This window comes from Rhamphochromis longiceps, linkage group LG6 (genome assembly GCF_057381845.1).
Source record: "Rhamphochromis longiceps isolate RC_006_pf linkage group LG6, R_longiceps_female_GT1.1, whole genome shotgun sequence".
Classification (NCBI taxonomy): Eukaryota; Metazoa; Chordata; class Actinopteri; order Cichliformes; family Cichlidae; genus Rhamphochromis; species Rhamphochromis longiceps.
In genome coordinates this window covers 30,440,156-30,454,752 of record NC_140562.1, presented here as the reverse complement: position 1 = coordinate 30,454,752, position 14,597 = coordinate 30,440,156, and the positions used below count along the sequence as shown (strand labels likewise).

General features: G+C 41.0%; 1 protein-coding gene across 1 annotated transcript; it reads left to right on the top strand.

Annotated features, from left to right (window-relative positions):
• The first annotated feature begins 857 nt into the window (after positions 1 to 857).
• Positions 858 to 5,790, top strand: LOC146668286 (ubiquitin carboxyl-terminal hydrolase 12-like). Its single transcript, XM_085408635.1, has 18 exons — positions 858 to 884; positions 1,083 to 1,138; positions 1,450 to 1,522; positions 1,632 to 1,715; positions 2,205 to 2,260; positions 2,580 to 2,670; positions 2,756 to 2,818; positions 2,928 to 3,028; positions 3,152 to 3,208; positions 3,309 to 3,440; positions 3,533 to 3,656; positions 3,743 to 3,894; positions 4,000 to 4,099; positions 4,240 to 4,316; positions 4,498 to 4,606; positions 5,216 to 5,273; positions 5,443 to 5,600; positions 5,687 to 5,790. Exons 1-18 carry the CDS (start codon positions 858 to 860, stop codon positions 5,690 to 5,692), a joined length of 1,524 nt encoding a protein of 507 aa, XP_085264761.1. The 3' UTR covers positions 5,693 to 5,790.
• The last annotated feature ends 8,807 nt before the right edge of the window (positions 5,791 to 14,597 follow it).

The following is a 14,597-nucleotide window of genomic DNA, read 5'->3' as shown; positions in this document are numbered from 1 at the left end:
GTGGGACTAATGAGAGCATCCTAAGTAGCTGCATCACTGTCTGGTATGGTAACTGCAGCGTATTGGATCGCAGTACCCTACAACGGATTGTGAGAGCAGCTAAGAAGGTCATTGGAGCCCCTCTCCCCTCCTTATAACACCCGCTTGCTGGAGGACCCCACACAGCCTTCAAACACACTCTTCACCCTGCTGCCTTCTGGAAAGAGGTCCCACAACATCCGGGCCCTCGCTACCAAACTACGGAAAAGTTTCTTCCCACAAGCCGTCAGACCCCTGAACACTCAGTGACTGCACTGGCACACGCACACCTTCACACATGTCACTACCAAGCACTTATCTGCAGTATCTCACACTCATATACATACATACAGACACCAAGTTACTTTTGCACAATACTCAGCATTTTGCACATTTCCATTGTCTTGTGTCTGTTTCGTCCTGTTCTGTCACGTTTTGCACTGTTTTGTCTTGTTTATTTTTGCAATTTATGCACACTGCACTTTATGTAGTCCTGGGTTTGTCCGTATATGTCATATATAGCACCAGGGTCTCGGAGGAACGCTGTCTCGTTTCACTCTGTACAGCACCTCTGCACGTGGTTAAAATGACAATAAAAGCCACTTGACTTGACCTGTTTTGTGTAGCAGTTGCTTGGAGACGAGCACCATACAGTTCAAATGAGCATACATTCCAAAATATGCAAATTTGCCCCATACATCATAATGATGATGTTTGCTGTTCAGGGTATGAACGTTCTATGCTGAAAGTTTATAAATATACAACCTTTGACTGCTTGTTTTCAGTTGAACTTTTGCAAAGCTGAGGAGATTTTGGCTGCGATCACATCAAGTCCAAAGATGTTTAAACTTCTTTTTCACAGAAAGGTAAGTTTGAAGAGACTCGCAGCACATTTCTATGAATATTTTCTTATGGTAAACAAGCATTTTTGAAACTTTTAAGGAAGCTTCTTGGATGATTTCTGTAAAAACTGAATTTTGAATCCAAATGAAGGATTTTGTATTTTCATACCATATACTTTGTTTTATGCCATTACTGATGTTGGTTTTCTTGTTTCTAAACAGAAATCACACAAACAAAACGTGGCAGAGAAGGAAATTCCTTCTACGTCTCATCAGAGGTAAAGAAATGCGCCAGTCTTTAATGCTGCTGGAGATATTTATAGCAGTGGTTGAGTTGGAGCTCTTTTATTTCCCTTTTATTGGCATTTTTCTTCCACCTTGTGTATTTACATCTTTTTTACTCCTTCTAGTCTTGTCTATAATTTATATTGATTCAGAGATTAGCGTTTGAAAATGTAGAGTGTAAATGTACAAAATACATGATTTTGTTCCATTACAGTTATTAATTTTTATCTGCAATCTCCAGCATGTACTCCTTGTTAAAAATTTGCACTTTGAAAAATAACATTTACACTTTTGTCCTCATCAGCATCCCGGATGCTCCTGTTACTGAAAATGGTCAAAAGAAGAAGAGAAAATGGAGACACCTCTGCTGTTCCTCGGTTTGCTTTTACACAAAACATATGAAATGCACATTCTCTTTAAATTGCACTTGTTAATTTAAAGTGACTTTACTTTTTTAATAAACGTATGTTTGTTCGTACTCTGCAGCAAACTGACAGCGATGCAGAGGCAGAGAGCAACACTGTGAAGACACAAAAAAAGTGTCGCTGGTTTCTTTTTAAATTCTGGAAGGTATGTTTTATGGAAAGAGTCACTGTCATCAAGCATTTACTCATCACAGTTAAATGAGAAGAATTAAGAGCAATTTAGCACACAGCCATGTCCTCAAATTAAGTTCAAAGATGTTTAAACGTTTTTTTTTTCACAGAAAGGTAAGTTCGAAGAGACTTGCAGGATGTTTCTCTAAATATTTTTTATGGTGAATAAGCATTTTTGAAGCTTCATGGATGATTTCTGTAAAAACTGAATTTTGATCAGAACCAAATGAAGGATTTTGTATTTCATAGGACAAACTTTAAAACTCAATTTAAGGCATGAATAAATTGTTTTTATTTTATTTAAAGATATTCCTATATCTGCTTCATGAGCTGACAGCTCACTAAAGTGATAAATAATATGAAATAATACCAAATTCTCTAACTGGACACTTTTCATGGAGAGACCCACTTGGTATGTTTGTTTTATGCCATTACTGATGTTGCTTTTCTTGTTTCTAAACAGAAATTACACAAACAAAACGTGGCAGAGAAGGAAATTCCTTCTACGTCTCATCAGAGGTAAAGAAATGCGCCAGTCTTTAATGCTGCTGGAGATATTTATAGCAGTGGTTGAGTTGGAGCTCTTTTATTTCCCTTTTATTGGCATTTTTCTTCCACCTTGTGTATTTACATCTTTTTTACTCCTTCTAGTCTTGTCTATTATTTATATGGATGCAGAGATTAGCGTTTGAAAATGTAGAGTGTAAATGTATAAAATACATGATTTTGTTCATGTTGGTATTCCATTACAGTTATTCACTTTTATTAGCAATCTATATTAGCAAAATGTACTCCTTCTTATAAATTTCCACAACATTTACACTTTTGTCCTCATCAGCATCCCGGATGCTTCTGTTGCTGCCACACCAGCTAACCCTGAAAATGGCCAAAAGAAGAGAAAATGGAGACACATCTTCTGCTGTTCCTCGGTTTGCTTTTACACAAAACATATGAAATACACATTCTCTTTAAAATGTACTTTTTAATAAACTTATGTTTGTTCGTCCTCTGCAGCAAACTGACAGCGATGCAGAGGCAGAGAGCAACACTGTGAAGACTCTTTTTAAATCCGGGAAGGTATGTTTTATGGAAAGAGTCACTGTCATCAAGCATTTACTCATCACAGTTAAATGAGAGCAATTAAGAGCAATGAGGCACACAGCTATGTCCTATATATTTATATCAGGTAAGAAGCACCACGGAAACGATCCCAGCAGACCTGAGTTGGGACACTTGGATTATGGAGCTTCTGGACCAAGAGAGTGGATGGGAGCATGTGTTTAACAGGTAAGAGAAAGACGTCCTCCAAAATGTTTCAACTTCAAAGCTCATGCATCCATGCACATACACTGCTCAGCATCCTGACATCTTTCCTAATTTTGTGTTTGTGTTTTTACCTTTTTGGAGCAGTGTAGCATGCGGTGGAGAAATAATAGAAAGTCAAACTGGGACTATAGACTGCTTCGGGTGAGTACACGTGGTGCACAAAGACCAAAGCTCACTTTGTCAAAGTGGAGAAAATGAATTCTTTTACACTGATACTGTAAACGTTGTGCGTGTGTGTCAGGTTTCCAAACATCGGAAACACCTGCTACATGAACTCCTGCCTGCAGAGCCTCCTCAACATTGAGGAGTTCATAAGAGACATCAGGCGTCAGGAGGTTTTGTGGAGCACAGATCCAGAAGCTCAGCTCTTAAGGTGCGCTACGTCAACCTTCTACTTTCTTCAAAAACCTGAAGAACAAAGAGATCTAACAGCAGAAATGTCTGTTTACCCTTTCCTTTCTACAGAAGGCTCATTGATGTCAGGGACTGTCATGAGTCAACAGATTATGGCCTTAAAGATCACCACCTAAGAGCTTTTAAGAAGGCATTCAGCAGTCAAGCTCCTGAATACACCGGCAGTGCACAGAAAGTGCGTCAGCTATTTGGACATTTTGTTTTTTTGCTTTACCTTCTGATTTTGATGTACTGTTTTAAATCTCTCTGCTTTTCTTTCAGGACGCTCATGAATTCCTAACATTGTTCCTCAATGAGGTCAAAAGGCTCGCACCTCACCTGGAGAGGAACGCAGCTCTCCTGGGCCAAAGTTATACCTGCCCAGTAGAAGAGCATCACATTTTTAAAATGGAAAACATGAGGACATGCAAGAGGTAAGCCTGTCTTTCAGAAACGCAGAGCTGGTTGCAATATTTTCATATACCTCTTTTCCACCTACCTGATCTTTACTTTAACTACGTTACTCCTGAAATGTGTAGCTGTGGTCACCAATCATCACAGCACGAGGACTTCACCAGCTTGTCTCTTGACCTTGTTCCAGAGGGGTCTATTATAAACATGTTAGAGACATACTTGAAGGTAAGATCACAAATTCCAATAGAGTTGTAGTGTCAGCGATCTTAACACACCTTTTTTGTTAGTGTTTGTGCGTATGTGTGTGTGCATATGTTGAGATTTCTTTCTACCATAAAGCCTGTTTTCTCTGTGCTGTTGTTCAGGAACAAGAAATAGAATTTCGCTGTGATTGTGGAGGGACGGCCTCAGAACTGAAGTCGTCTTTTGATACACTGCCAAGGTGAGTAAGGTCACATCAGAATTGATCGACTGACCAGGTTTCCAAACTGTGGCGCATCAAATATCAGAGTTTTTCGAGACAATACTTGAGCAGTCGTTTTCTCCCATCTTCTGTTTGTGTTTGACACTCATTCTTCTTATTTTCTACCTTGTTTGTGTTTTTTTTTTTTCTTTTCTGCCAGAGTCCTGATCTTGCATCTGAAGAGGTTTGGCTTTACACAAACCTACAACATTAAGAAGGTGGATGACCCCGTCAGGCTGCAGAGGGACTTGGTGGTGCCATCCAATCAGGTAAAAACAGACTGCAGAACGTCTCAGGCTACGTCCACACTAGCCCTGATAGATTTGAAAACTCCGTGTCCACACTAGTGTTTTCAGTCATTTTCAAATAGTTGTGCGTCTGCATTGAAACGGCCGAAAACGCTTACGTTCCAGTCCTGCGCATGCGCAAAAGTGAGTGAGGATTACAGAATTTGAAGAAAAGCTATCCGGAGCATGTACAAACTGATATTAATCTTTTTTAGGGCTGTCAAAGTTGAGAGCAATCAAAACAACCGCTGTATAATGCACTCGGCTATCTTTGTTTAATTGCTCACATGACTGCATCACATGACTAAAATGCGTCATCGTTTTAGAAAGTCTGCGTTTTCGAGTGTCCACACTGCGACGGGACAACTCCGTTTTGAAATGTGTGCGTTTTCGAGAGCGTTTTCAAGATGCTGTGTTTTTCCTTGAGGAAAACGCCATCTCAGTGTGGACGGGAGGTCAAAGCGGAGAGAAAACGATGTGTTTTCAAACGAAAACGCATTAGTGTGGACGTAGCCTCAGCAAATCAGCTTAATTATGGCTCTGATGTGAGACTTTGTGAAACTAACACTCTTTGGATTTGTTCCTTCTCAGGGTGGTGGCTGTTATAGTCTTGTCAGCATCATCAATCATTATGGAGGCACAGAGTCAGGTAAAACAACAGACTTGTTACAAACAGAAAATGAAAACTTTCTACTTTTCAGTGAAGGACTCACACACAAAAGCTTTTGATGTTCTAAGACGCACTAAGTCAAAATCACTGTTTGCTTGAATCAGCTGACTTCCAGAAGTTGGATTCATTTGTCTTAATGTGATTTCAGGACACTACATCTGTAGTTCTGTCCATCCTGAGGAGAGTCAGCACTCTACATCAGATCGCTGGCTCACCTATAATGACGCACAGGTGCTCCACACAACCGGATCGGCAGCTTGTGAGGAACAGCAGCACTCGGCCTACATGCTGTTTTACAAGAGAAACGTAAGAAGACACAGCATCTCATCCTGAAGTGAGAGAATTTTTAAATGTCCTGTTACCTTGTTAACCAGTTTTGTCTTCATTCTCAGTTCTGAAACAGGAAATGGAAGGAAGGTCATCATCATGCTGAGAAGAAACAACACTCGTCCCAGCCCACCATCGCACACTGGAGGACAAGTACTGGTAAGTATTGCCCTCAGGAGGGAGGGTCCTCCCAGAGAGCCTGGTCCTCCCAAGATTTCTTCCTCCAGGAGGGAGTTTTTTCTTGCCACTGTCGCCCCACATTCACTGGTCTCATCAGCAGGGACATTTTTAACATCCTAAGACCTGAACTCTTTCATGGCATGCATTTTTAATTTCTCTGTGCCATTTGGGTTGATTGGGACCTGATGAATGTGAAAACAAAGACATCAGATTCGGACTATCTTTTTTTTGTTTCTCAAAAAAATGAGATCCACATATGAGGACATTCATTTTAAAGTTCGATTGAACAGGGGCAGTGTAATGTCCTCCCTCATAAGTGGATATCAGGTTTTTGAAGAGCAAAATTTTGTATTTTGGTCTCATAAATGTTATGTCCACATATGTGGACACCAGGTCCTAGGAGGTTAAAACAAAATCTACTAGTAGTGCAGCACTACTAGAGATCGTCCTTTTCTAGACCAGTGTTTGGCTTGCTCTCTGGAACAACAAATTAGTGCTGTCAGCGTTAACGTCATTTTAACTAATGACGTTTACGCTGACAGCACTAATTTGTTGTTATTATTATTAATATTATTATTAATTTATTTGTAAAATAAATTAAATTTAAAAAAACAAAGAAACAATTTGATTCTTTATGTTATTTTGTTTTATTAAAATCAAAATAACAACAAAACAAAAATAACTAATAAAAAAAATATTAAAAGTATTCAGCAGTGTTTTGTGAAATTTGTAATGAGCCTTAGTTAAGTTGATGTCACAGAAGTTTCTGAATCATTTAGATTGTTCAACAAACTGATTCACTCAGGTAAAGATGGTAAGCTGGAGCAATGGTACGCTTGGAGTTCAGTTTAAGTTTTCAGACAAACATTCACTCGATCAGTTGCAGCTTCTGCTTTTAAATAAATGATTTAGCTGCAAATGTTTAGCTGCAGGTAGCAAAGTCCAAAAGTGACAACATTTCCACTGCAGTCTCTCCAGAAATGGCTTATAAACTTTTGACCAAATTAGACATTTATCCTTGGATCATTGACAACCCTGTAGGGTGAAAATCTTTAATTGTACCTTTTATAACATTTTAACAAGTTACTGTCTCCTGCTGCATGTTTCCTGTTTTGGCTGAACTTCATCAGCAAAGCCCTCAAAGCAGCATATGAAAGAAAGTCATCTTTCATTGTTGTCTCCAGCGTGTTAAAAGAGAGATCGAGCTCAGTGATGAGTTTTGAAGCAGCTGCAGGGACTTCTCGAAGGTTTTGGCTCAAACAGTCGCAGGATGTTGTTCACAGTGGTGACACTGTTGACTGGTGATTGACAAGCACTGAGATACTAACATGACAAACACAAGAAACATCATGACTTATTCTCCTGAGTGCCTGCAAAACACAAACACAAAATCAAACTCAAAGCTTTTCTCTCAGGTGCTGGTGTGGCACAATCTAATGATAAGAAAGGTCATGCTTACAGCTTTTGGAGCACAGCTGCACAAAATAACAGCTTTTGGAGCACAAAATGCATTACAGGTAAACCCAGTACCCAAACATGTTAACAAGGATAAAGAAAAAACCTGAAACAAAAGCAGGTAGTGTGGTGATTTATGTTGTGAGGATGCTTTCACTCCCATCAAAGTCGCCCAGTGTTGAGAACCCAAATGAGCCCAAAAACCTCAAGTGGCTGCAACCAACAGCGAACGTCAAGAAGTGGATACTTGCATGTTGAGCCAGAAACATGCAGAAAACCCAAAAGAGGCAAGACAGCACACCTTGGTGCCACTCAGGCAGTACGAACACCTGGAAAGAGGAGCCCACAGTTCAGACCCAAGGACACTGGTAAGGACACCAGCCAGCCAGTTATAAGTCTAGTTTTAATTTTCATTTTAGTTAGTGTTATGGCCTGTCTAAGGGTGGCCAGACCATAATATAAGGGTGATCCACCCCTGTCTGACCCCAAGCAGCACATCACACAACCAGTACAATTTTGATGGTGATTTTTTTTCACAGTGATTGAATTCTAACAAAGGAAAGGAGCGAACTACAGCTTCGGGGTGGACCCCAAAACAACAAACAAAAGGGACCGTATCTAAAGGATGTACAAAACTTATTTATGAAAAGAATAAAACCAAATAACAATGTCTTATCTCCCTAACTAACAAAAACATGAGAAAAGGGTAATCGAATAGAGTGAACCATAGACTGTATAAAAGATAGGACCATTGCAACTTTACTGCAGCACTTCACCCTTTCACATAGTCCCAGCTCTTCTCTGTCATGTTTTATGGTGCTGCAAATGTCTTCAGTTGGTGAAAGGTCTGGGCTGCTGGTGTCTTGTTGTGCTTGCTATGCATCCCTGACTCGTTTCTTCTTTCTTTTTTTTTCTTTTTTTTTAATGTATTTATTTATGCAAGTTTCAAAATTTTTTTACACATTCACAAACAGCGGGACAGAAGAACACAGACAATAAAGACAATAACAACCAAAAAAAACAAACAAACAAACAAAAAAAACAGAGCAACAAACCACACAACAGGGTACAAGGCCAGCACTTATTAAAAACAGCAGAGAAGCAAACAAAGCAACTGGTATACATGTCAAACAACTCACAATCTAGTGAGTCCAATCCACAAGATCAAATCCAAAGATCGCTAGGAGGAGCTGATAACAATCATGCAAAAACAGTTATGGGCAACAGCTCAGAATGAAAGCAGTTAAAACAATGTGGTCAGGACCCAGGGCGTGGACTGTCCTTCTTAATGTGGTCTATAAAGGGCCCCCATATCTTCCTGAACTTCTCCATGGAATCAGACGTAGAGAACCGAATTTCTTCCAGGTATAGACAGGAGACCATCTCCTCGAGCCACCTCTTGAAGCAGGGAGGGGAGGCAGATTTCCACTCCCCCAGAATCAAACGTTTGGCAATCACCATACCAAACATGAGGGCCTGTTGAACAGCAAAGGGAAGTGCCAAGGAGTCGCCGGAGCAGCCCAGGATCACCATAAGACAGTCAGGATACAGTTGCCTATCATAAACAGTGCTATAGAAACTAAAAATACTAGTCCAAAAGGCTGTAAGCGTAGAACAGGACCAAAAAAGATGCCCAAGAGTACCGTCCACAAGTTTACATTTATCACATTTGGGGGAAACGTTAGGAAAAATCTTGTTCAATTTGGTTTTGGAATAGTGCAGTCTATGGACAACCTTAAATTGAATTAACTGAAGCCGGGCGTTAACAGAGCATAGTTTTATCCGACTTAACACTTCAGCCCATAGATCGTCAGAGATAACCAAACCAGTGTCCCTTGTCCAAGCCTCTTTAATATGGCAAGAGGGGGCTGCCGAAGAAAAAAGGTTGACAAGCCGAGAAATTAAGTGTTTTGAGGTGGGAGGTTCGTTCATCATATTGTAAAAGACATGCTGTATGGGGATGGTATCTAAATTTGAGAATGCTTGCTTGACATAATTCCTAATTTGTAAGTACCGAAAAAAATGACTTGTAGGGAGATTGTACTTTGTCTGAAGCTGAGCAAAAGAGGCAAAATGATTGTCAATATAAAGATCCTTTATAGCAATTAACCCTTTGACAGGCCATTGTTTGAAAGCAGCATCCATTGTACTAGGCGTAAAGCTAGGATTGTGGCAGATCGGGGCAAAAGTTGACACTACCGGGAGGTTCAAGATTCTCTTAATTTGATTCAATATTTTTACGGAGTTGCAAAGAATAAAGTCATCACATGCACTTTTAATAACCGATTTTGAAAATAAGATAGCTGGCAAGGATGCTCCAGTGTGCTCGATAGCAGTGCTAAGCTCCAATTCGAGCCATTTAGGGCTGGACCTGCATCCCACAGCATCACCAACTATAGGCAGATTCCAGAAGACCCAGGCTCTGGCATTACAGGCCCAGTAATAATGTCTGAAAACTGGAAGGCCCAGACCACCCTCGTCCGAGGGCTTTTGCAAGTGAGACTTCGAGATGCGGGGGGGCTTGTAGGCCCAAACGAAAGGCATGATAATGGCATCCAACGCTTTGAAAAAGGAAGACCTGAGAAAAATAGGAACGTTCTGGAATAGGTACATGAATTTAGGGAGCACAACCATTTTGATTATATTGATACGGCCAATCATTGAAAGTGGGAGAAGTTTACACTTGAGCTCATCAGTTAGAACCGAATAATTAAGCCTGAAGAGGAGTTTTGAGTTCCTAGGGATGTTAATACCCAGGTATGAAAAGTAATCCTGGGAGACCTTAAAGGGCAAACTAGACAGGAAATCAGGGCCCAGACCAGACGACAGCGGCATAAGAACAGACTTCTTCCAATTTATGGTGAACCCTGATAGGTGGCCAAAGCTGTCAATCAGCTTAAGAAGTGGAGGAAGGGAGATCTTTAAATCTGAAAGAGCCAATATGATATCATCTGCATACAGACCGATGGTGTACTCTGACGTGCCACAATTTATACCAGAGATATGGGAATTGGCTCTGATGGCAATGGCCAACGGCTCAAGAGCTAAAGCAAAAAGCATTGGAGAGAGGCAACAACCCTGCCTTGTCCCACGGTGTAAGAGGAACGGGAGCGACCTCTCATGGTTGGTAAGGACCGAGGAACGAGGGCAAGCGTAAAGCAACTTAATCATATTCAAAAAATTCGACCCAAAACCAAATTTTTCAAGAGTAGCAAACAAATAACTCCATTCCACTTGGTCGAAAGCCTGCTGGGCATCGAGTGAAATCACCGCAGAATTGGGCAGTGTCGTTGAGTACATCGCATTTAAGAGACATCTAGTATTAGAAAAAGAGAATCTATTGGGGATAAAACCCGATTGGTCAGGATGAATTATAGAGCCTATGTGCTTATTTAACCGGTTGGTTAGGACTTTAGCAATTATCTTTTGGTCTGAGTTGAGAAGACTTAGGGGACGATAGGAAGAAACATTAGTTTCGTCTCTGTCTTTTTTCAGGAGGAGACATATATGGGCATCGTAGAAAGAATGAGGGAATGAGCCGTTTAACACTGCGCAATTTACCATCCGAAGTAGCAGGGGAGCGATAACGTCAATATGTGTCTTATAAAGCTCTATCCCGAAACCGTCCGGACCACATGCTTTTCCATTAGGAAAGGAGCAGATTGCATTTCTAATTTCCTCCAGCGTAAAGTCTGCATCGAGTAAGCCCCGTGCAGCCTCAGGAAGAGTCGGGATGTCTAAAGCATTAAGAAAATTAGTGATTTCAGCAACTGTGGCCGTAGTACTAGATGTGTATAACTGACAATAAAAACTGCGAAATCTGTCATTTATCTGCTTGTGATCGGACAGCAACTGGCCAGTTGCAGAGAGAATTCTGTGTATCGCCCTTTCAGCTTGAATGCCCTTCAGCTGTCTGGAAAGCACCTTGTCAGCCTTTTCACCAAGCTCAAAATGCTTCTGTTTTAATCGACGAATACAATTCATGACCTGCTCCCCCAACATGTGGTTGTAGTCATATTTCAATTTGAGAATGGTATTAAGTGTGTCAGCAGCCCCGGTATCGCGATACTTCTCCTCCAACACAGACAGCTCTGCCTCAATATTAGTACGCAGCCTGAGTTTGTCCCTCTTCTGAGAAGCTTGATAAGCAATAATATGGCCTCTAATAACGACTTTAAAGGACTCCCACAAAACAGAGTCTGAAACTACACCATTATCATTAAATTGTAAAAATTCTGCGATTTTAGTAGATAGGTAAACCGTAAAAGAGTCATTTAGATATAAAGAGGGGTTAAATTTCCAATTGTATTGGGGGGTATATAGGTTGAAGTCAATTACCGTTGAGAGAGGTGCGTGGTCCGAAACTAAAATACTGTGATAAGTGGAACTAACCACTTTCGAAATAAGCCTGGAATCAATAAGAAAATAGTCAATTCTACTGAAGCTGCCATGGACAGGGGAGAAGAAAGAGTATTGCTTTTCTAACGGATGCTGGTGCCTCCAAATGTCAACCAAGTCCAAAGATTTAGTAAGAGTATTGAGTACAGAAACAGCTCTCAAGGTTGGGGCCAGGGACGCAGAAGACCTATCCAACAATGGATCGAAATAACAATTAAAATCACCACCGATAATGATATTATGGTCATTGTATTGTGAGACAAGATTGAATATTTTACTAAAGAAGTCAGGGTTGTCAAAATTAGGGGCATAGATGTTCAAGAGGACTACAGGGGTGGAGTTGACTGTACCTGTAACAAGTATGAACCTCCCACCTGGATCACATATCTGAGTTTTGAATATAAAAGGAATAGTTCTGCGAACAAGAATGGCAACCCCTCTCGCCCTGGAAGAAAAGGCGGACTGGTACACCTGTGACACCCATACCGATCTTAATCGCCTCTGCTCTGAAGGTTGGATATGGACTCGTTTCTTCTTTCTGCATCAAGTAAGGAATGTAGTGAAAGTTCCCAAGAGGTTAAAAACACCACTGAAAAAATGCCATCAGACCTGAGTTGGGACACTTGGATTATGGAGCTTCTGGACCAAGAGAGTGGATGGGAGCATGTGTTTAATAAGTAAGAGAATAACGTCCCCCAAAATGTTTAAACTTCAAACCTCATGCATACATTAGTGATGGGCAGATGAAGCATTGAAGCTTTTCATCCAATTGGTTCACCCCAGCGCAAAGCTTCTTGAAGCTTTATTTGCTCTAGTAGGACACCTACTGGACGTAAAAATATTAGTTGGCATGAATTTGAAGAGTGTGGCCTTTTGCACACAGCCTGTAAATGTCAACAACAAAAGGAGTGTGTAAAACATGTATATTGTAGTGATGCAGTATACTGTGTATATTTATACTGGCAGTATGGAAAATGATTATTTGGAAATGCTTAAAATGGAAATGATCATTTACTGTGAGGTGAGGTGTGGTTGGGGTGTGGACAGTGGTTGTGCTTTTGTAACGTTGAGGTATGGACAGCTACACACTGAGGCGTCAGTCCTGCCCATATTTTATTCAGTAAAAACTAAATTTTCACTGCTTTTATGACCTTTTTAGTGGGGAGAACATAGCTAGGATTTAATGATTTAACAAATCTTATAAATCCTTTGTCCTCCACAATGCTAAATGGCTGGGAGTCCTCAATCACCATGCTAACCAGGTTTTCATCTATTTGAGATTGTTCTCCTGAGGAAAGACAATAAAAACAAAGCACAAATATAAATATCACACACGTAACTTATTACAGTTTGTATAATATTGTTATATCATTTAGTAACATTACGGCATGCTATTATTATCATGGCATTTGATGGCTCACCTGGTCTTGCTCAACAATCGCTGTTCCCCTTATTCTCATGCAAAGCTCTGTAGTGCCTAAGCATGGATGAGGTGTTGTTGTTATATCCCAGCTCCCTGGCACATAGCAAACACTTCACCTTGTACAAAAGTAAATACAGCTTAACTTAAATTGTATTGCACCATCAGTATTATGAAAATACATCTTCTGTAGAAATACCTTGTTGGGAGGAATAAGATCAAAATGTTCCCACACAGGGGAGGACATCCTCCTCTTCTTAGCTGGCTCCATTCTCTCCTGAGTTTCTCTCCTCACTCTCATAAACCTCCAAACTGCCTCCCAGCTGTCTCCAACTCTCACTAACCGCAGCTCTCCATCAAACACCCACATTTTGATTGAAGTCTGAGGGGTTTGTATCGCTGTCACATCTCGCGGCAAAGTTCGAACCACTTCATGAACCAGTCACGTGGTACAGCCGGGCAGCGAGGCTTCGGACGTCATCATTTTCAGCTCCTCCCATAAATGAAGCAAGCCTCGATACGTGCATCGCGGAAACGCCCCCTCCATTACTCGACACATCACTAGCATACATGCACATCTAGTGCTCAGCGTCTAATTGTGTGTTTGTGTTTTTACCTTTTTGCAGTAGCGTAGTGAAACATTTGGGCGGTGGATAAATAATGGAAAATAAAATTCAGACTAGAGACGGCTTCAGGTGAGTACACGTGGTGCACAAGGACCAAAGCTCACCTTCTCAACCTGGACAAAATGAATTATTTTACACTGATACTGTAAACTTTTGTTTGTGTGTCAGGTTTCCATACATCGGAAACAGCTGCTGCATCTGTAATTCTGTCCATCCTGAGGAGAGTCCACACTCTACATCAGATCCTTGGCTCACCTATAATGATGCACAGGTGCTGCACACAACTGGATCTGCAGCTTGTGAGGAACAGCAGCATATACGAAGGGGATAAATAGAATAAATAGGAATAAAAAATAAAAATACAAGTGAATTGCACATTTCAAGTATTGAGTCTATTGCACTGTTGACTATTTACAAAAGTATTGCACAAAAGGTATTGCACAGTGAGGTGAAGAGGCACTACAGCTTAGTTGTTCCCCCCTCCTTTGTCCTCCTGTTTCCCCTCCCTCTCCCCTCCAGAGAGGAGTTAAACAGTCTGATGGCGTGTGGGACAAAGGAGTTTTTAAGTCTGTTAGTTCTTGTCTTTGGGAGAAGCAACCTGTCACTGAACAGACTCTTCTGGTTGTTAATGGCCATGTGCAGAGGATGCCCAGCATTGTTCATAATGTCCATCAGTTTCTTTAATGTCCTTTTCTCTGCCACTGTCACCAGAGTGTCCAGCTTCATGCCGACCACAGAGCTAGCCCTCCTGATCAGTTTCTCCAGCCTGGATGAGTCCTTCTTTGCTGTGCTGCTCCCCCAGCACACCAAAACAAAACAAAAGAGATCGTTGACTTCAGGAGAGCACAGTGGGATCACTGCCCACTTAACATGAATGGATCCTCTGTGGAGGTCGTC

Coding starts and splice junctions, on each gene's coding strand:
- LOC146668286 (XM_085408635.1), top strand. CDS start 858: ATGTTTAAACTTCTTTTTCACAGAAAG. Junction 1,716..2,204: donor TTCTTTTTAAATTCTGGAAG/GTATGTTTTATG, acceptor GTTTCTAAACAG/AAATTACACAAACAAAACGT. Junction 3,895..3,999: donor AACATGAGGACATGCAAGAG/GTAAGCCTGTCT, acceptor TGAAATGTGTAG/CTGTGGTCACCAATCATCAC.